We start from the raw sequence: 23,822 nt of genomic DNA on the forward strand, positions 1-23,822 counted from the left end.
ATTCCTTCATATAAAAATTTAATATTTTATACCATTTAATTTAAAAATTTAATGAAGTAAATAAAAATAAAAATAAAAATACAACAATAATAATATCTTCAAGGATATCATTGATAATATTCAACTTTATACTAGAGCAAGAAGAAAAAAATTTAGAAAAAATAAAAAATATATAATCCATATTTTACTTTAGAATAGAATAAATTATTAATTTATATCTTCAATAAAGATAAAAAAATATATATAAGTAAAAAAAGATTATTTTTAATCTTTAGATAGAATAAATTATTAATTCATATTACCAATAAATGTTTTTATAGTGATATTTGATAATTACATAATTGGCCATTATTCTATTATTCTTAACTACCTTGTTCAAATTAATGAATACAACTATGCACATGTTTCTTAAACTATGGTAGAATGCTTTGGAAGCTCACACTAAATAAATTATATAAACAAGTTGACAATGGTGAAACTATATTTTGTAGTTGGAATAAAACATGAAAAGCCAATAGTATGTTAGATTTTAAACTTATAAAATCCATAAATTAGAATTTATTTTTTTATAATAATATATTATAATAAATTTAATCTAGTAATTATCAAGGATATGAATTTTAGAGAACTAAAAAATTAATATACTCTTGTGTCACTCAAAAAATCATAGAATCATTAAAGATAGTATAATATGAAACTATAATGGCTATTGCCAAAGACAAGAAGATTAAAAAGTCTTAAAAGAAGACTAAAGACTTAAAAAGCTTTAATAAGAGAGAAGAAGGCTTCACTCTTGCCTCCATATATACTATGTAATTGTGAGCTATATGACAACATTCTATAGGACCTCCAACATGTGTCCAATTTGTAAGATACATTTCTTAACTTACAAGTTAAGTTTCTTATATGTGCGCTACATTGTTAGCTAAAACTACAAGCTACCAATAAAAGCAATACATGACTAACTTATTGGCTAAATTTCTAACCTATCAATGAATTAAAAACATATATAAAATCAAATATGCATCTATAGAAATTTAAAGAAACTTTGCTACAAGATAATATCAAATTTATTTACATTTATCTTCTACCTAGGACTTTTTATCTAAGTAAATATATATGTCTATGATATTATTCTTCCTTCTAGAAATAAATTCTATAATGAGCAATCATCATATATTAAAGAAGTCTAAGATGGGGCAAATTATATTTGCTACATATTTTGATCTTTGTTCCCTTTAAAGGTTATTGATAGGTCCTCTCAACCATTGATAGTATCTTGTTCTAAGGCAAAAAGACCATACTATTCTTTGATCATTGTTGAGGCCTTTATGATTCTTTTCACATAAAATATTTGGAACAATGTTAAGAATTTTTCCTACTTTCAATAAAATCACCAAATATTGGAAGTCTTTTTTAAATTGTGATACAAAACTTATTGTATCTCACCATCTTATTTGAGGAAGAATATTTTATTCTTGAAGATCTTCATCTTTATTACGTTGTCTTAAAAGTTATAAAAATTACAATATTTTATCTAATAAATTAGCAAATGACAGATCTTGAGTTGAATCTACTGGTTGTTGGTTTTCTATCTCTTTGGCACCACAAATACACAAAAATTACAAATAAGGATATAAAGTACAATGCAACATTTTCTAGAACTTGTTTCTTTAATAATAATATTTTTTTATTCTTTATTTTTATTTAAATACATATTATTGATAAAAAACATCAAAAAAAAATTATCACTCCTATGTGTATTTATTAATAATATATATATATATCAATAAAAAATATATTTCACATTATTGTAGTATCGCCTTCAATTTGAGACTTCTTCGACCTCATATTCTTGATTATTGTCCACTTCTATAAGAGGAGGTGGTTTTTATCTTCTTTCCAAAATATTCATTGTCTTATATGATTCAAGAAGAGATACATGAAATATGAGATGGATCTTCATAGAATCCAGTAGATATAATTAATAAGCAACAAGATTGATTTATTCACATATAAGAAATAATTCAAATCCATAGTAATCAAATTTCAAATATTACTCTGAAATTTGATTTACTTACTTTATTTGTCTATCAGTTTTAGGATGAAAAGTTAAAGATAGCTTTATATTGATCTTTAAAATCTTAAAAAAAAAATTAAAATGTTGATACAAATTGAGTCTATCTATCTAATATAATATTCTTAAAAAATCTATGATAGCAATAGATGTTGTCAATGAAAAGCTTAGCTATTTCTTCAATTGTCATAGATTTTATACATGGTATAAAATGTGTTATCTTGATAAATAATTTTTTATTAAAAATATAAAATTATAAAAATTTGAGACTAAAAGATCTATAATAAATCCATAGAAATATAAGACCATGGTTGTTTTGGAATAAGTAATGGCTCAAGAGGTCCATAAGATGAATGATGAGGAATTTTTGATCTTGAATAAATGTCACATCATTGTACAAAGTTTTTAACTACCTTCCATATTTGAAACCACCAAAAATCTTTAGATATTTGCTTTAAAATATTATTATATCTGAAATGTCAAACTATTAGAAAGCCATGATGACTTTAAAAAAAATATAATCATATTTTTTTTTTAGAATATATAATCATCTCTAAAAATAGGATAGATTATTCTTGAATTCAAACTTAGAAGTATCATGAGACTTAAAATAATTATGCTCAATATTATGAATAAGAAGATTAGATAACATATTCAATTGAACTTACTTGATAAAGGTTGAATCAATAATCAATGTTAATTTTATTGCTCAAAGATAAAAATACTTTATCCTCAAGAGAGTTATTGTTGATCAAAAGTTACATCTCCTTCTTTGGATTTAATATAAGGATGTCTAAAAAAAGCATCTAAAAATCTTTATTTTTTAGATCAATAAGTGATTTTGAACTCAAATCTTGATAAAGATATGACTTCAACAAGCTTAACAATAATTCAAAACATATAGTGCCATAAAATACTTAAGGTTCTTATAAATTATATACATGATAACTAGATTGGAAGTGAATTTTAGATAATGATACCATTCTTAAAATAAATTTATGATTATAAGAATTTTTTTGTTTTAAATCTTGTAGTTGAACTTGGCTGTTAAAAATCTCTTGGAATGAAAAGTTACTAGAAGGAGCTTATTTTTTTCTCTCATTTGTGACAACAATGTACCTAAACAAAGTTTAATGCATCTATTTTTATAAAAAATACCTTAAAAAAGTTAATATAATACAAGAATGGTGCAAAAATAAATGTCATCTTGAAGGCTCTAAAAGATGTTTTAGCTTCTTTGTTCCACTCAAGTTTGTCTTTAAATATTAGATACATAAGAGGAGCCACAATTTGAAAAAATTTCTTGATAAAGATTTAGTAATAATCAATAAATTTTAAAAAGTATTATATATTTCTAATTAGTTTTAAAATCTTTAAAAATATTATAGTTTGAATTTTCTCATGATCAATCATAAAGCCATTATTTGAAATGATGTATACTAAGAATTCAACTTGAGTAGTGTGAAATATATACTTTTCTATCTTGGCATATAATTCTAAACCTCTCAATTTTTGTAACATACAATAAACATAAAGTCCATGCTCTTATATATTTTTAGAGTAGATTAAAATATTATCAAGATAATAGATGATAATATCATCAAAAAATTAATAAAAACATCATTTATTAGATATTGAAAAGCAATTAGTGCATTTATAAGTCTAAAAGATAAGACAATATATTAAAAATATCCATACGTAGTTCAAAATATAAGTTTCTATTTATTTCTTTCTATAATATATATTAGGTTGTATTTTCATTGTAGATCTATTTTTGTATAGATTTTTGTTTAATTTATTTAATTAAAAATTCTTAAAATCAAAGATAAAAAATATCTATTTTTGATATTGATCTTATTGAATCCTTGCAATTTATTTTGCAACAAGTCATAGATTGATCCAAATGGTAGTTGAGCTCGTTCTTGAAGATTGATGGCATAGTCATAGGGATGATGCTCTAAAAGAATATTGATATTCATTTTCTAAAAAATGTCTTGATAATCTTGATATTAATATTTGATTTTAATTTAGATTCAAATGCCACTTAAAGTATTTTTTTCCATCAAAAATAAATATAGCATATATAACAAAAGTTTTTTTTTTTTTTTTTTTTTTTTTTTTTTTCAACATGCGTGAAAGTTCTTGCATCTACTAATAAAGATTTGATTATAATGGAATTATAGATTTTTATTTGACTAAGAAAATCTTATGCTAAAGTACAAAAAAAATCAAGGTTATAAGAAATCTAGTCTATTTAAAAATTATGATTTTTCAACCATGATAATCCTAAAATAATTAAATTAGAAGGAAATTTAATGACATTAAATATTACTAAGCTATTATAATCTTTAGTTGCTACATCTAAACAAACTATCTCATTGATAATATCACTAAAAAATAATAAAAAATCATTTATGACTTCTATATGTATAGATTTGATTTTTGGATTAAAGATATTTCTTATTTTTTGAGAAATGTTTTGTCTATAAAATAAGTTGAGGCTCTTAAATTTAACAATATAAAGATTTTGTGATTTTTTTATTCTAAATAAACTTCTATTGTAAAACAAGATGAGGGATTTGAAGAAAGAATATGACCTTTATTAGATATTGTACAAGATTTCAGTTTCATGATTCTTATCATAGTTAGAAAATTTTATTTTTTTGAATAAAATTGAATAGTATGTTTGGATTCTTCACAATATAGGCATAAACCTTCTTGAACACATTGAGTCTTTTCTTCCTTAGTAAGATATTTAAAATATATCATGTTAATTTTCATAGACTCTAGCTTATATGAATAAGCTTCCAAGAACATAGAATGTGCTACCATGACTTGACTTATAAATCTTTAACTAAATCTTTGTTTTTGGCATTTTTCAAAGAATTCATTGATGCATGCAATAGCTTGAGCAATAAATTAATTTAATGAATTTTCTTTTGGCATCATCAATAATAAATCTTTAATATTATCTTTCAACTCATATCAAAATTGATTGATAAGGGCTTTGTCATTTCTATCCATTTTGTAGATAAGATTTTAGAATTTAATAGCATATATAGTGGTTAAACATGATCTTTATTGTAAAAATACAAGTTTTGTTTCTACCAACTTTTTTTTTATCACTTTTTATAAATATGGCTAAAAATAATTTTAAAACTAAAATAAAATTATAAAATAATTTTAAATTATTTTTTATTAAAAATAAAAACTAAAAACAAGCATTTCTAAATAGAACACATCTATGAATCCAACTTGAATAAATGCATCAAAATTTTGGAAAAGATGTAACTTTAGATAGAGCTTAACTTATTGTTGAAACCTTCAAAACTTTGATCTTATTCCATCAAACTTCTCTGGCATACTTATCCTTGCTTTCCTAATATTTGTAGTAATAATGCTTCTCGGATTTGATTGTGAACTTAATCTACTTGCTTCTCTCAATTGCACAAGTTCTTAGCATGGTCTTTGAACTTCATTATTGATTTTTTTAATGGATGTAGAAATGATACTTCTATGATTCACATTAGAAATACATGAGATTTCTATCTTAAAAGTGTTGACAAGCTTATGAAGATTTGAAATAGTGTGTAAATTTATTCACTTCAATTGAGAGTAGAATCCATAATTTTTCCTTCTATAGACAACTCAAACAAATCCACAAGTCAAATTAAAGGAGGATAATTTGCAACCTCTAATACTAAATGAAAATTTCTACAAAGAAAGATAATCTTTTTTCTTCAAGAAAAATATTAGTAATAAAAAATTAAATGTTAGTTTAAAAATAAATAATATGCATCCTTTAAAATACAACAATAGAACTAGAATAATCCACTCATCTCTAAAATAAAAATTAAAAATAATGATTTAGTATTCTTATTAAACTATCAAAGATATAAATTTCAAAGAACCAAAAGATCAATATACTCTTGTATCACTCAAAAAGACTAGAGAATTACTCAAAGATGGTATACTATTAAACTATAATAGCTATTACCAAAGATAAAAATACTATTTTTTTTTTTAATAAGACTAAAAACTAAAAAGGTATTAACAAGAATGAAGAAGGCTTCACTCTTACCTCCATATATATTATCTAACTAAGAGCTATGTAGTAACATTATATAGAACCTTTGACATATGTCTAATTTGTAGGACACATTTTTTAATTTGCAAGACAAGTTTCTTATATGTACACAACATTGTTAGCTTGGACTACATGCCACCAACACATGCAATACATGGCAAACTTATTGGCCAAGTTTTTAACCTATCAATTAACTACAAACATATATAAAGTCAAATATGCATTTATGTGGCTTCTAAGAAGCTTCAACACAAGATAATATCAAATCTATCTTCATTTACCTTCTATCTAGCACTACTTATTTTAATAAATATACATGTCTATGATAATAATAGAAATGAAGCTTTTTTTTATTGCCCAATTCAAAAAGAGAGAGACGAGGCTAAGATTAGCATCATTGGAGAGACAATGTAGGATGGACATGTGGCATGAGGTTTGGTTTTTGTTGGCCACCTTGCTTGGTAGATGAAAAACATACCAAGGCCGCCCAAGCTAATGCGCCATGTAGCCACAACATCCACATGTTGGCCATCCCTATTGGCGCCAATGGGTAGCAATAATTTTATGGAACAATAATGAACAAAATCTAATCTACATCAATCAAAAAAGGAATTAGGGGAGGACCCATTGAATTCAAATCTTGGCAAGCAATACTTTTTATGCAACAATAGTGAACAAAATCTAATCTACCACAATCAAAAATGGAATTGGGAGGGGGGGCATTGAATACAAACCTTGGCAGTTTGTGATGCAGCTATATTCTAAGAAAGTCCCAATCTTAGTTATTATTGGCCACCCTTTTATTAGTGACACAGAAGGATTATTTGAACAACAAATTCAAATGTTTCTTATGTTTGACCAACAACCAGCATGTGATTGGTGAAGATCCAAGCACAATTCTGTCCACTTTTTCACAGACTTTCATTATCTCCTATGTTGAATTTAAATTTATGGTTCTTTTCTTCACAATTTAGACTGGCACCACAAAAATTAAAACCATTTCATTTCTAAGTTATTAAAATTTCTACATGTGGCATCTAATGTTTCCAAATTTGTGCTGTGTTCATGTTAACCTTAAAACTTTAAATTAAAAATTGAAATTTCAGTAATGTATTTTTCTTAAATGTGTTTGGCAAACATACTGGAGACATATTAAAAAGATATAATTGCATTAATTTCTCTTCATCATGCATGAAAAATAATTGATAATGACAATTTCAATTATTTTGATGATATGTTTATATCACAACAGGACACATCAGGTTGTGATATCAATAATGGAGATGTTCCATTTTTTTACTTCAAATCCAGATATCTGCTTTTTCAATGAGAATATTATATTTTGCCAGGAGAAGAGCTCCAAAAGTGGCATTTTTCTATTAATGCAAGATATATGGTCAAAAGAAAAATTCAGAAAAAATGATGTGCATGTCTCAATATTTATTTTAAATAATAAGATGCATTCTATTCTAAAGAACTCTTTGATTGTATTTGAATTCAATGATCAATAATACTACACAAAATCCTAGAATGTAAATTTTGAGAGTTTCAGCTGGAAAAGCGTTACATTGTTAATTAATAGTATTTTTTTGTTATTTTGTCATAACAGAACTTTTTAATGAAGCAACCTTCAAGTACTAAGTATAGTCATAACTATAAAAATTGGAACCTGAGGTGGTTCAATGTTGCAATCATGTCTTTTATCAGATATTGAGACATGACAACATACAAATAAATTCTACATGACTGGACAAAATGAAAAAAATAAAATTGAGACTAGATACATAAACTTAAAAATATAGTATAAATGAAATGAGGATCAACCTAACATTGCAGTTTGTATTCTTATGCATTCAATACAATTATCTCGTAGTCATTCAACGTACATCTCATTTGATACAACAAACCATCTTTTTTTTTGCATGTTCTTTCAACATATAAATTTTAGGATTTCCATACTCGGCACAAATTCATATTTTTAAGAAAAGCGCAACATAATACTGCTATTGATAAACAAATGAAATTCAAGACTTGTAGACGTAACAATGGTGGCTCAAATACAATCTAAATGGTTGTAGAACATATTGAAGAACTTTATTCTACATTTACATGATATCTTCTCTGACAGAAACCAATTGGAGATCCTAACCCAGTGGACTTTATCAAAAGCTGACAAGCAAACAACAAAGATTAGTATAATTTACTGGGCACCACATAAAGTATTAATAGGCCAGTGGTTTTCAAATGCATAGGGTGGCTGCAGTGGGACTAACTAATTAAGTACTAGGTATTATTTTGGCCCTTTGTACCATATATTGCAACAGCAAGTCAACTCTAAAGTGCACCGTTCATGACACAGCAGATTCCCACACATGGAAGCAATCTAAGCAGACTAAGACACCACATTCAGTTGAATGTTATAAAAACAATAATTGTCTTTCAATAAACAACAGTCATGTGTGGACCAATAGCATATGGAAATTGACTTGGGGCACAAGCAAATTCCAATCACTTTGTTGTGCAGCTTGAATTGAGGAACTTCCCAATAAAATGAAACCATGTTGCTATCCAAATTGTAGAAGGATTCTCCATTCCTGAATTAAAAGTAAAAATGCCAATTTAGCATTTATTCAAACAATATTACTCAGCATTTTTTAAAATTTTCTTTGAATCCTATCAAGAGTCCAGTGCTGTTGGAATGAGATCTTAACTCCAATGAACTTAATTATCAACAATACACAATCACTGCTAACTTATAAGTAGTTTATTGTTGCTAATAAGTGAAAGTCCACCCACATGTTCTTGTAAACAATTGCCATAGAAGTTCAAAATATCCCACCATGTCCACTGCCACAACCATACTCCTTGTGGATGTCCAAAAACCAACATGCAGTCAACCCTGGGATTTACACATACTGCATACTCTGTACATTTCATGTATAACCAAGAAAATGCTCCCTGAGAAAAGCAGACACCCTATTAATAGTACCCATTGCAATGCCCTGTAATGCTTCCAAAGTCTCATATTGGGGATTGGTGCTCTGGATAATGTGGGGAGTGTGAGGTTTAATCAGTTTAAAGCTGAATTAATTGTAAGCATATTTTTTGATCTTATTCTTTTCTTGTTAATACTTTGTTATTGTTTAAAAATGTATCAATTTTCATTAATCAATATCCAAATATATTATAAGATTTATCAATTCTTCTTTATGGATATACAACCTCAAAAAATGAAAATAGTATATGATTCATTTTTTCAATTTATGTATGGATTTAAAAAAACATTATCGCTTAACTTTTATCAGATATTCTCTGAATGTGAGTTCTAAAGCAATAAGTCTGTTGTTGAATCTAAATATCCTTGTAATCATGCACATGAGTGTTTCTCATCTTATACAAAAATTAATTATTTAGTCATTCTTGTCTTACATTCAAAACTATTTTCTTTATTTCTTTAAAGATAAGTTTTAAAAGAACATCAACTATGTAAAGTATAAATGAAGTAATATAAAATTTCTTGAAAGATCTTTATATAGATGATTTATTTTATTCAATTTATATTGGTAAGTTTACATTCATTTTAAAATAATTTTCTGTTAAATAAATTTATTTTTATAAATATAATTAAATTCATAGTTTTTATAATAATTTTAAATTCTAGTTTATTATTACTAATACACACATAAAATTTGATTTATTAAGCTAGCAAGTTTTGAAAGTTCGTGTAATTAAGAGTTCTAATTTTTTAATTATCACAATATATTAAAAAATAGTATTATATTTATAATTTTTAATTTTATATAAACATTAATAGCTAATATGTTTTTAAGATGTAAAATAACTTATAAAACATTTATCCATATAACTTTAATAAAGTAAAATTTAGATATTTTCTTAAAATTTTAAACTATGATAAATAAATTATTATCTTTAACTAAATTTCTAAATATCAATTAATTAATCATAATTTTTTTATATTACAAATTAAAATTTTAACTTATGCTTTGAAAGATAATGTTTTTAATTTTTTAATTTTAAAATTATATATTTTTACATTATTAATTGATAAAATAATAAAATTATAATTTTAAAATAAAATTATAATTTTAAAATAAAATTATAATTTATTTTAAAAATATTAATATTAAATTAAATATATATATATATATATATATATATTTAAAAAAATATATATTTTTGATGAAGTTTAGAAAATTCTTTAAACTTTGGCAATGATTAAAATTGGGACATTGCAACTTGGTTGACTTTGTTAGATATCAAAAAACATTTGAAGAATTTCTAAATCTAAAAGGCATGAAATTATATTTTCAATATCCATATCTAATTTAAAATATAATCTTCTATCTACTTTCTTGTTTTATGCTCCTTGTAGCTCTATTTTCATATAAATCTTAGTTTGATTCAATTAATAAAAAAGTCTTGATATTAAAAGTAAAGATTATCTACTTTTAATAAAAATCTTATTAAGTCTTCAATAGTCTACACACTTCCATAGTGATATATATATTTTTCTTTACAAGTAAAATAGAAGCTCTTGAAAGAAATTTTGAATGACATATAAAATTCTTGGCCAAGTTCTTGAAAAAAGCCCATTGAATAAAGCCCATTGATTTTGTAATTAACTATAGATTGGACCAAATGGCAATTGAGCTCTTTCTTGAAGATTAATTAAATAATCATACAAAAAATGCTTATAAAGAATATTTACATTCTTCTCTTTAAATATATCTTAATAATTTTTATATTGGATTAATATTTTATTTAAAGTCTTTTCATTTTCATAAATAAATATGGTATTTATAACAAATAAAGCTCATTATTTTGTATTTTTTTGTAGTACGCATAAATTCTTCCACTTTAATAAATAATAATTTGGTTGTATTAGGATTATAAGCCGCTTCTATATTATTAAAAGTTTTGATTATATTATGAAAAAAATCAAGACTGTAAGAAATTTAATCTATATAAGGATTATATTTTTTTTTACTATAATAAACTTAAAATTATTGAATTAAAGAGAGATCTAATAATAATAAATACTACTAAGTTATTATGACCATTTTTTATTACATCTATAAGAATAGATCCATAGATAGCATCTCTAAAAGATAAATGACTAACATCTATGGCTTTTATATGCATCAGCTCTGTTTTTATTTATATTAAATGTATGTTATACTTTGATTCAATGTTTGAAAATGATATAAGTTTAACATCAATCTTTTTATCTCACATTAAAATCCATACAAAAATTGGTTAATAAGTGGAACATCATCTTATTTGATATTAATTGTAAGTTATTAAATTTGTGAAGTACATAATAATACTAAATAATTTCTTTGATGAAAAATAAAAATATTATTAGTTGCAATATAAATTACATCATATTTTCTACATGTTAAAATAAATTTCTAAAAATTATTTAAAATTAGATTGTATTGTTAAAAAAGATAAAAACTTTGATAAAGTAAAATTTGAAAATAATGTTCTACTAAAACAAACTTGTGATCCAAGAGTTGAATAACTTTGAGGCTGGAGCTCAATTACTAATTATACTTTATTAATAAATCCTTAAAACTTTTTAAGTTAGAAAACTCTTGGTTCTCTAACACTTGTGGTGGAGCTTAAATAGTGTTCAACTATAGGAGAGGTAATATAATTTGGTGGAGATGTTGAAGTAGGTCCATCTTTCCATCTTCATTTCCAACAAAACTTATTGTTGCTTGTGGTAGTGAATTGAATTGATACATTATAAGCATAAATTTTCTTATTTATTCTTAGATTTATACTATTACACTTTTTATTTCAATAAGCTATGCCATAACAATAAAATGAAAAAAAAAAGATGTCCATTTTGACTTAGAACAAGTGATAGAAACTGATCAAGAATAAAAGAAATTTTATAAATAATATTACTTTATAATTGAGTAATGTGCAACTTCTATTATATTTGTATTTTATAAAAAAAATGAGTGATCTACTTTTTATCATGAAAGAAAAAGCTTTAATATTGTAATCATATTCTTATCAATTTGTCAAGGACAATAACTTGAAGAATATAAATAAATATAATAAGATGTACATCAAAGAGAGATGACATAAAATATATATATATATATATATATATATATATATATATATATAAGAAGAAATTAGAATGACTATTATCAAAGACAAGAAGAATAGAGCTCTTAAAATTATACTAGCAGGAAAAAAAAAAAAAAAACATTGACAAAAGTATAGAAGGTATCATTCTTACCTTCAAATATACTATCTAACTAAGGAGATATATGGCAACATTATATATGTCATCCAAAATATATCAAACTTATAAGATACATATCTAACTTATCAAATAAGTTTCAAAAATATGTGCCACATAGCCAACTTGTATCATTGGTGGCTAACATATGTGATATGTAGCCGACTTGTAAAACAAATGGTCAACATGTACAATACATGGCCAATTTTTGAAAAAGTTTTTAACCTACAAAATATTTATAAAACTTGTAAAGTCAAATTTAAGTTTATAAACCTTCTAAGAATTCTTCTACCAAAACATTACAAAATTAACCTACTTTTATGTACTTTAACCCAATTCTTCCTATCTTTCTAAATACAAATATCAATATTAATGATCAAGACACCACCTTTGGTTTTAAAAATTTGGTTCATGAAAAATAATTTATTTGAGTTATTATAATCTTATAATCTAATCTAGTCTTTTTATTAAAAATTTTTGGTACTTAAAATATATTTTTTTTCTAAAACTTATGATATTTGAAATGATAAATTTTATATATATATATATATATATATATATATATTTTATAATAAAATATTATATTCTATATTTATGATAGTCCAATTTAATAAATTATTAGTTTTAATATACTATAAATGTTTGATTTAATAGAAGTCTATCCTTTGTAAGTATATGATAATATTCTTAGAAATGGTGGTATTAATCACCAAAAATCTTCATTCAATTGAAAGAAGGCAGTTTAATATAGTATAAAAGTTATTAAAGAGAATATATTTGAATTTTTTTAATTTAAAGCCTCGATGTCTAATAATTTTTTTCCCATACCTAAAAGCTCGTTGTGTATTTTAAAAAACTTTTTATTAAGTAGTAACAATCAAGAGTCTATTTAGAAGTACTTTAGAATATTTTAGTTTGTTGAAATCCACATCTAATAATCTTGAAGAGAAAAGAATTACTTGATATAGAATTTTTTAGCATCTAACAAATGGTTGATGTATTATAAGTTGTTTCAAAGTGAATGACATTGAGGCTTTTTTTTTTTTTTTTTTTTTTTTTTTGTATGCATTGACTTATTAATTGTCAAGATATTATTACTTTGGCATTTAATTTTTTATTTTTATTTTTATTTTTATTTTTTTTTCCAAAAAAACTCTTAAATAAGTTTTTTTTTTTTTTTTTTTTTTTTTTTTTATTTCTTTTCATGGTTTTAAGAGAGCCATTCTAACTACAAAAAAAATATGGTAGAAGCTAACATAATATAGTTAACTACCAATATTTGAGTTTTTCAGGCTCTTTGTATCAAAAAGTAATTAATTTTGAAAGAGGCAAATTCAAAGCCAAAATAAATGCTTAAAAGGATATTTAAATTACTTTTAATTGACATTGTTTATTGCTACTAATTGATCCAATTTAATTGAAGTTATCTAAAGTACTAGACTACTATAGATTTAATTTAAGTAATTTTTAGGTATACATTATTTTTAAAGGTGTTAATAATATATATATATATATATATATATATATATCTTATGTAAAATTATATTTCATATTAATTAAAAAGATTCTTGAATTGTTAGCATCTTAGTTGATAAAACATTAAATCCATTATTTTTATTTAAAAAAACTTTGAGATAGTATTTTAAAATATATTATTTTTAGATTAAAATTGAATATCATGCCAATAATAAAGAAAATATAGAAAGCTAGGATATAACATTGGTATATACCTCTTTGAATAGGAAATTATTTAGAAATAATTTGTTGATTATGACTTATACTTTTGTACTTTTAAATAATAATTTGATAGTTATAATGAAGTAAGAGCCAACATTTAGAACTTTCAAGGATTAAAATAGAAAATCTTAATTATTAGAATCAAGTACTTTGATCAAATAAAAAATAATAATATATTTTTAATTTCTTTATAGATTCTTATTTCTTATTTTTATAGATATGACTATTAATTTGTCTTAGTATTGATTTTGGAAAACTTTCCTTGCCATAGAATTAATAATGAATTAATAATGATATTCTTTAATAATATCTTATAATTTTTAAAAAATTTGATGTCTATTCTATCGTGCTTAGGATTTTGATTCAAAGCTAAAACTTTAATAGTATCAAATATGTTTTCAAGAAAAGAATTTGTTTCTAAGAAACCAAGTGCATCAATTTTTTAAGGTATGCTATCATAATTGAGGTAGGATATCCTATTAGAGTGGTGATGTTTTTTGTTTTTTGATTTTTTTATAGTTGGATAAAAGAATATTTAATTAATTTAATTTTTTTTTGATAAATCATGAAAGAACTTAAATATTTTATTTTTTATTATCTTAATTTTAGATTTTTTTTCAAATCTCAACAAATTAGTCAATAATAAGATTTTCTTTTTGACTAATTTTTTTCAAAGTTCAAAAAATTAGTCATCAATAATCTTATTTCTTCTTATTATTAACTAATTTTGATCTGGAATAGTTTTTATAAAATTTTAATGACTTTTAAAGAAATTAGTGGTAAATGTGGCTTTAGGTTTCTTCTCTATATATATTAGATGGCCAACTAAATCTCTGTTTTTTTTTTTTTTTAGTACTTAAAATTTAATATATATTTTGTGAAAAAAAAATTTAATGTGTCTTAATAGTTGGATGAAGAATATAGCTAGAAGATGGTCAAAAAATGAGATGTATCTATTTATTTAATAGTCTTTGATAGTGGCTAGTCGAAAGACTTGTAATATAGTATAGAACATATCTAATTTAGTAGATGAATTTCTAAGCACTTAGTGTAATTGTCTACTTTAAATGCTATTACAATTAGTAAGCCATATCTGCAAGAATATGTATTTGGAAGTACCTTGTCATGTGTCTCTTTGAAAGAATTGAGACAAATATTCCATTTTTTTTTTTTTTTTAAAATCTATTATCACTATTTGTAAAATACATGCAAAGTCAATCTAAGATATGTTGTAGTTATTAGAATTCAAAGCATGAAACATATGATTGTGGATAATTGTTGATTTATTTCATGATATAAATAGATCTTAATAACACAGTTCTACATGCTTCAACATAGTTATATGTGTTAGTTTCCATTGACAAGCTCAGTACTAAGTTCTTTGGATTACATGGACTTGGGTTGTTTCCACCACCTTCCTTGCATGATTTTAATCATAAACTATATGATAGAATAACATCATCAATGCTACTATGAATAATGTTTGGTTATATACAAGCCTATTTAAACTAGAGTTTTTTTTTGAAATATCTAATTTACCTTATTTTAGGATCACAACTAGGTTTTATTTTAAGTAAATTAAGAATGGATGAAATTCATCTATAGAATTTTTTAAAATATCATCTTCATCAAATTTGACAAATTTTATCAAATTATTTAGAATGTTAGATATTCTTGAGCAAGAAGTCTATGAAGCATTCTTGATACTTGTCCTTCTCCTATCCAATTATGAAAAAGTTAAATTCCATAGTGCTTGTATTAAAAAAAATAAAGACCAATTAGTCACCAAATTTTTTTTGAAGTTTTGAAAATTAACCATTGTAATGAATCCATTCGACATGAAATTTTGTTTGTATATCAAAGCACTTATCAACGGCATCTTTGAAGGTAATCTCCTTACAATAGGCACACACTATAGCTCAATGGTCATTCTCAATATCCTCCATAGATTGAGTATCCTACACAACTAATTTCAAGTGCAAGCTATGTTGACAAATGAAAATATACAACAAAGACATCTATAGTATATACAAATCATGAGACAACACTTTCAGAATATCCTCATTATTGATATTATTATTGTGATTGCATTGGACAATAATAGATGCAATTCTATTGACGAGTCCAATAAACAAGGCCACTATGTTATGAACCACAATTTCAGCCTCAGCTTTGGGTAGTAAAGCTAGAAGGCTCATCATGAAGGTACCTTGATCTTAAATAAAAGCTTCATCATTCACGAGAATCATATACCAAGATTTTCAAATGTCAAGATTTGAGGTGTTATAAGCCATGGTCAAAGTCTCCACACTATGTAGACCTTGCACTTTGCACAAATCCACCAAGGATTGAATCAAGCCTTTGAGCTGAACTTTTTGTTGATTCAAAAGGATGCTTAGTCACTTGTAAGTATGACATGATAGTAGATATTACCTCCACAACGTTGTCATGTAGTATACAACTGTATGATAAAAAAAATTAAAATTAAAATATTATTATAGACCATAATAAAAAGATATATTTAAAAAAAAAACAAAGATAAAGAATAGGAAGGTAGTAAAAACTTAAATCTTAATACTATTTTTTAAATAGAAATGACTTCTATTTATTTTGTAGGGACATAAATGAATCAAATAAAAGTAAATGAGATAAGAATTTTTTAAAAAAGTTTAAGAATAGGTTGTAATAAAAATTATCTCAAAATATGAAGAATTGATATCCAAAGAAGACCGATTGTGAATTAGGATCAAAATCACACCTTAAGGCACAAAATCATGCACTTATGGTAACTCTAGGGTTCTTTTGTAAATCAAAGAGTAGGATTTGAGAGCAGACTAGGTTAAACTTCTTTGAATATTAATTTTGAAGGATTTGAGTTTGTAATGACTTTGTAAGAGCTTTGCAAAGTTAGGATTATTTTGGATGACTTTGGTTTTTGTGAAATAAAATAAGATTGATATTTTAGGCATTTTCCAAATTTTTGTAATAAATCTACAAGTAAAAATTTGTATGTTTGTGAATCTAATTGTGCTGAATGTGTGATAAATTTTAGCTCAATCAAACAGATATGTTGGAGGTTATTGAAGTTCAAGTCAAAGCCAACAAAGAGTGCAGACAAAGGACAAGAACCATCCTTCCACCATATGTCTGCGGGCAGACTATTCATCCGTCATACTTCGTGTGCATCTCTCCTGGATATTCCGATCTAGATATGTCAGTCCAAATTACCGTGTCTGTAACGAGGATCTGGTGGAGGATCTGGTGGAGGTGTATCAAATGTCAACGAACCCATGAGAAAACCTTGCATATCAAGGGTTCTGACTTGTTACATGAAGGCGTTTGGGAGCAGCCGCTTGCTTGACGAAGTTGACTTGGACACGAGTCAGCGAGTGTCGGCAAATAGTTGTATTCAATATATAGTGGGTTTCTTCCATGTGAGAGACCTGATAGGAGTATTGGTGACGGTTTGAAGCTGCATTGAGGACTGTATAGTGTAAGAAGCAGCGCGGAGGATATACCAATGGAAGGGGTCCTTTCCAAGGGGCGTTGTCTGATCCTGGCCCTTGCAATCGTGTTCTTTTCCTCAAGTTGGTTACTTGATGGGTTGGAGACCGTTAATCTTCAAGATTGTAAGCTTATTACTTCAAGGAATTAAGGACTAATCTATTTAATTGGAATTTTGGAGAAACTTTACCCTAATCAGTAGAATATCAGAGAGAAAGTATTCCAGTTTCTTATATTTTGTTTATTTTGTTGTCCTTTTTTGTGTTCACGTTTTGTACTAGTCTTGTGATCTGTGCAATTCACAACTTGTCCCAACAACAAGGCTAAGTCAATCTTGTAGGCATCTGTTTGCACTCCGGGATGTTGCCTCAGCATTGTAAGCACACAATTGAGCTCTTGTATGGCATGACAACTGAGTTTTGTAGTTCGCTACATTGACTTCCACGAAGATGATATTATAATTTAGAGTGGGAAACTAACAGGTTTGGGATTAGGGGAGCCCCTCTGCTCGAGAAGTCCTTGCCTGGAAGTGCTATCCAAATCTGATGTAGGAGGCGTAAACGTCATATATGTGAGCGATTGTCTTCAGTAGGTTTTGCTATAGTGCGGGGAATTGAAGGCAGTGTAACGGTTGCTGTGTGTACAGTAAGGTCTCTGCAGTCGCTGAAGCAGGCTTGGGGTAGTAGCACAGTGTTGTGGAGCGGTCCAGATCCTTGTGCTGACAAATGGGAGGGTATCTTATGTGAAGACAACCGAGTGGTATCCTTGTACGTGCCCTCCAACCTTGCCCATATATACATATATTTGTGTGTATATATATATATATATATATAATTATTATGAATGCTTTTAATACACTTTTCTTCTAACATGATATTTCTGTTCTTCCAAACCTAAGTTGGGTTCCTCTTCTTTACAACGATCTTGTGTAGGTATTTGGTGAATAAAGAGCTTAAAGGAACTATTCCTCCTGCAATTGGCGATCTGACAGCTCTTCAGAATCTGTAAGTGACGCTGTTTGGGGTTGCTGGCCTGGTTTTGTTAATACAGTGAGAATGCTTTTAGAAGCGGATGATATGTACTACGGCTAGAGCTTCACTTGCTTTGGACCATATATTGCGCCCGTTCAATCAGTTTGAAGCACAAATATTGAGTAGGGTGTACAGAGGGGGTTCAACGTCGTAAAATGTTGATCTTGTTTAACGGTTTTTGCATGCAGGGATCTCTCTTTCAACGGGAACTTGCAAGGGACGCTACCTGACGAGCTGGGCAAACTAACCAGCTTAGAATATCTGTAATTTGTGCGAGTGTTGGTATTCTTCTGCTGTGCTAATGCAGCTTATGCTCTAGCAGCAGACAAGCATGGAGTACCTATTCTGTCGTTGATTGTGTTGGCAATTCTAGCACCTCGTGTTCGTGTGTTTCATTTGAAGTGACCTTGCTGTGCTCCAGATCATTGGCTAATTTTGGTTCTGTTATTTTAACAGAAGTATACAGAGTTGTAATTTTTCAGGGAGTATTCCTTCCACATTGGGGACACTAGTGAACTTGACCTTCCTGTGAGTTCCAAGCAAACTCTCTGGACACGAGGTTTAACTCCATTTTGATATGTCCAGGCTGAGCTAGGCTCAATTATGTCTGATTCTCCTGTGAGAAAAATTGTGAATGAACTAAGAATTAGCCAATTCAACAGTTGTCAGAAAATTTGTGTAGCCTTTTGAGTTCCCGTCAAGAGCTGTTTAGGTATTTGCCAGTTGTCCTTGATGTCCAAGTTACGAAATCTAAAATTTTAGTGCATGTATTGCAACTCGCACCTCTAGCTTCTATCCGAAGTTGTATGCTTTTGTACAAATTGGACACTGAAGTGTATGGTTGTGTTTTGCAGCGCTCTGAACAACAACAACCTAGATGGAACCATTCCATCTTCAGTTGGTACGCTTTCGAAATTAAAGAGGTTTGACGTTGCTTACAACAAACTGACGGGTCCTCTGCCTGTATCAACAAACAATCCCGTTAAAATTGGCCTTGATACCTGGCCGGCTATTGAACACTAGTAAGACATTTCCACCTCTCCTGTCAGCTTTCTCTTCGATCAATTTTCCGCTATTAATTACACGGACTGTTGCTATGTACCCTAAATGCTATTGTAATAATAAAAACTTGAATTCAGGATGTTGAAGCTTACTAATCCAGCGAGTCACTGACTTGCAGCCATTGGAATGACAACCTTTTCACTGGCAACATTCCACCTGAACTTGGGAATGCCCGAAATTGTGTGCACATGTGAGTTCTTTCCACGTGGTGTCTTTTTTCTTCTGCCTTGTCTTGAATAAGCTTTTGTAGTTACTGATGTTTCTGATATGTTTCATGCTAATTCCTTCCCATTCTGCCCAAGCATTGCTTGTTTACATAGTAGGACGAGCCAGTCTTATGACACGTTGAACACCGGTATAAGACAAGATGGTCTTAAGTTTGTAACGTTGTTGAAGCATTTACGAAGGAATTGGACACATCTTCTTCGAATTGTGCAGGATACTGGAGTTCAATCGATTCACCGGACAAATTCCTGAAAGTTTTGAAAATCTTTCCTCCCTAAAGATCCTGTAAGCTATACGCTATTTTCAATGATGCATTGACTTTGCTGTGTGATATTTTTATCTTGACATTCTCCAATGAAGAGAATTTTCAACAATGCTTTCCGAACGAATATGATACCATGGTTGGTGTGACACTGCCATTGTCGTGCAGACAGGAGTAGCTTCTGGGTTATCATTATGTGCGGTTACCCTCATGTAGAATTTTTGAATAAATTGTTATTGAGCTTAGTTCGTCAGTCCTAAATCCGGTTTATGTCCGACAGGCTTGTTGGCAACAATCAGCTGACCAGTCCAATCCCCTCTACTTTGAACAACATCGTCACAAATGGCGCCAAAGGGTTGCTTCAACTGTGAGGCCTACTCTCTGTCCATGTGTTTTTTTCCGCTTTCATATACGTTTTACACATTCTTGACACCTCATGTTGGCATATGCACTGAGAGACTGCTGTTAGTTTTATGATCCAAGTTCTTACCGAATTTGGCTGTTTTTTTATGGTCGTAGAAACCTTGGTGTTGTTGATGATCTACCGTAGTTTTTGAAGAGAATTTACTTTGGGAAGGTAGTCTTGATGTGTTTATGGTGAAGTCAACAACCGATTTGCTTAGCTCATACTCTTTTCTTTGTGTTTCATGTTCTCGTCGTTAGTCGTGCGGCCAACAATCGGCTGACTGGGACTGTTCCAGTTTTGTCTGCTCTCAACCAGCTTCAGCTTATGTAAGAACAATCTTCCATACGCTTGAAACATTTTTCTATTTTTATCACTGTGCTTTAAAATCTCATGCAGTTTGTTGTCAGTGAGGGTTGCCATTTTCACCCGAAGTATATGTGTTTCTTCGCCATCTCCACATTCCTTGACATGAAGTTAAAATCAGAATAAAGTGACATTGATGTTTGTTTTCGTTGACTTGACAATTGCAAGTTTCGTCAACTTGTGTCTAACAGTGACGTCAGCAACAACAGTTTCGATCCACAGCCTTCCCTTCATGGTTGAATGCGTCCGCCAGTCGCTTACAAACAATGTGAGACATACCAACACCTTGATACCCAATAACAGGCTTTCCTTTATAAAATCTTTCCGAACGGATGCTGTTATAGATCTGTTGCGTCCAGTATCCTTGTGTGTCAAGCTATTTGGTGTAGTTGCAATTGTTCAAGCTACCGGTTGAGTGCTAGTTCGCATGTGTGATCAAGCTTAGGCTATTGTTGTGGGTTGTTTTTTTTTTTAAAATAAATTATTCCATGTATCCCTCTGTGACATTATTTTATTTTATTAAATTTAATTATGGTGATTACAGGCGATTCGAAAATGCTAATCTGACTGGGCCACTGCCTGCTGATATTTTGACCTACTCGGCACTCCAGGGACTGTAAGTTACCTAAACATTCCACAGAACGTCCAGATTTCTTTAGAGATCATTTATGAGTGCACGTTGAGTCATTCAAACCAGAGAATGATTTATTGCTTTCTGTTTTTTCGAGCAGGTACCTTCAAAATAATGAAATAGACGGGACCCTAACAATCCCAGAGATTTTGGGGTTGAATTTGCGATATGTCTCTCTCCAGAACAACAATATCACAGGCTTAGTCCAACCTGACCCCTATTCTGCAGAATCTGTCCTTGTTATGTGAGTTATCTATTCTCAACTGTGCACATTATTTAAACCGACATGTCGTGGCAGAAGAATTCTCAGCTGAAAAAACAATACAACTTACTGGTGTGCTCTCACATATTGGATTGTGTTCGTATTGAAATGAATGTTTTGTGTTTCTGTAGGTTGCAAGGTAATCCATTGTGCACATTTACTGGAGGTTTTGTGAATATAAGTCCTGAATTATGTAACACAACTAAGCCTACGATGGAACGCGCATGGGTATCCCCTATGGTAAGCAAGAACACTTGCCAGAACATGATTTGCGGCAACAGGTTTTACTTGAACCCCTTGCAGTGTCGTTGTAGCAAACCGCTTGTGGTAACGCTTGAGGTGCGATCGCCATCCTTCACAAATATCAATGACCCACCTTTGTGGGACTCCTTCAAGAATCAAACAGTTACGTCGCTAAAGACTCTCACCCAACATGAGACCCCTCCATTGCAATTTGAGAGTGAGCAGCTCTGGATCCGCGATGCATCCTTAATGGCAATGTGCTAAGGGTTGCGGTTAGATTGTTCTTCTTCCCTTTGGTTGGAGAATTCATGGACCAGGTTACTGAGGATTTTATCACGAGAAGCTTCACTCTTCAGAAAATGACATTTAACCCTCCTTTCAAACCTGGACTCGTTCAAGATATCCAAGGCTCTGGAGGTACCTTCTAGATTGCCATGGAGCATGCGGTTGAGGGTTGTGGATTGAGATTTCTAACTGTATGGATGGCTTCTGTGAGTTGTGTTTGTGAAAGTTGTCGCCAAGATGCTGACCGATCAATGTAACATGTTGCAGAGGTAACTCAAACAGTCTCGTCTGGCCTATCGACAGGTGGCAAAATTGACATTGCTGCTGCTGTTGCCGTCTTTGTCTCCCTTTCTTTGGTAGTTGGGGATAGGTATGTCTGTAAAAACAATCGGGGAATATCTTGTCATGAGGTGTGTAATTGCTGTTCTTAGACGTGAAAAATCTCTCCGCAATCTTCACCCCAACTAATAGACGCAAGCGCAGCTAATTGAGAATTTTAGGAGAGCAACCAGAAGGATGTACACTTCCTACTTTTTGTTTTTTATATTGATATCTATCACGTTGTGACGTATAAATCATTTGAATTCCTCTGCTTTTTCTGGAATTTTTGACATGTGTAAACTACATAATCTTCCTAGCTTTTAAAGTTAAGAACAAACATCACGATAAACAAACTCCAGGTTTGAACTGAAAACTTTAAGAAAATTTTTCTCACTTAAATGCTATGCGAAGTTGGTACAGCCTTGCAACAAAACTCATGATCTGAAATTGGAAAAAAGGAGGCCTGCGTTGAAAAGTGAGAAGGGATTAGGAAAAGGAAGAGAAAGTCGGAGAGTAGAAAAAATGTCAGCGAATGTGAACGTGAACATGCATGCAAGAGGCGATTTCACACCACAGAATCTACAAGTTCAGAAGGGGTTCTAGCTTGAGTGTTCGGCGGACTAAGAAGACGGGGAGAAAGGATCGCTAAGTCAGTTATTGAATCCGACGAATCGTATCTACTGCATCTGTTTTTGACGGTGCATGCAGTGAGAAAGTAACCGCCGACGAAGCAGGAATCATCCTAGTCACAGTGGATACGTCACAAGGTTCATCAAAAGGTGTGCAGTCGAGCTTGTCACCGCAGTTTTTGCCGAGAGAGGGATTCCTAGGTGTCCTTTGACGCCTCCTGTGAGGACGAATCTGATATATCTACGTGTAGAGGTTAGAGACGATCGCGGATGCTGTTCTTGTTGCCGCACACGTGGCCTAAAGAATAAATCAATGTCTGCAGCTGCATCGGAATTTCACAGCTCTTCTTCGCCTAATCCAGTTTATCTACGCGTCGCGAACCTTCGCTTGACTCGAATCGGGAGTGAAGATTC

The 23,822-nt window shown here is 29.0% G+C and overlaps 2 protein-coding genes across 3 annotated transcripts; both read left to right on the top strand.

Annotated features, from left to right (window-relative positions):
- Nucleotides 1-17,497: 17,497 nt before the first annotated feature.
- On the top strand, nt 17,498-19,145 carry LOC112275846 (putative leucine-rich repeat receptor-like protein kinase At5g49770). Its single transcript, XM_024506525.3, has 4 exons — nt 17,498-17,813; nt 18,335-18,455; nt 18,621-18,692; nt 18,908-19,145. Exons 1-4 carry the CDS (start codon nt 17,705-17,707, stop codon nt 18,984-18,986), a joined length of 381 nt encoding a protein of 126 aa, XP_024362293.2. The 5' UTR covers nt 17,498-17,704; the 3' UTR covers nt 18,987-19,145.
- LOC149986577 (leucine-rich repeat receptor protein kinase HPCA1-like) lies at nt 19,109-23,033 on the top strand. 2 transcript variants are annotated; one of them, XM_090246559.1, is made up of 11 exons: nt 19,109-19,247; nt 19,574-19,741; nt 19,900-19,971; nt 20,220-20,291; nt 20,549-20,635; nt 20,932-21,000; nt 21,229-21,305; nt 21,582-21,653; nt 21,769-21,912; nt 22,062-22,590; nt 22,726-23,033. In XM_090246559.1, coding segments are annotated over exons 3-7 (279 nt in total). In that variant the 5' UTR covers nt 19,109-19,247; nt 19,574-19,741; nt 19,900-19,969; the 3' UTR covers nt 21,278-21,305; nt 21,582-21,653; nt 21,769-21,912; nt 22,062-22,590; nt 22,726-23,033. The 2 variants fall into 2 exon arrangements, with proteins under 2 accessions (XP_090102685.1, XP_090102684.1); XM_090246558.1 differs by lacking the exons at nt 19,109-19,247; nt 19,574-19,741; nt 19,900-19,971; nt 20,220-20,291; nt 20,549-20,635 and having other exon boundaries at nt 20,940-21,000.
- The last annotated feature ends 789 nt before the right edge of the window (nt 23,034-23,822 follow it).

This window comes from Physcomitrium patens, chromosome 23, assembly GCF_059467195.1.
Source record: "Physcomitrium patens ecotype Gransden chromosome 23, ASM5946719v1, whole genome shotgun sequence".
NCBI lineage: Eukaryota > Viridiplantae > Streptophyta > Bryopsida > Funariales > Funariaceae > Physcomitrium > Physcomitrium patens.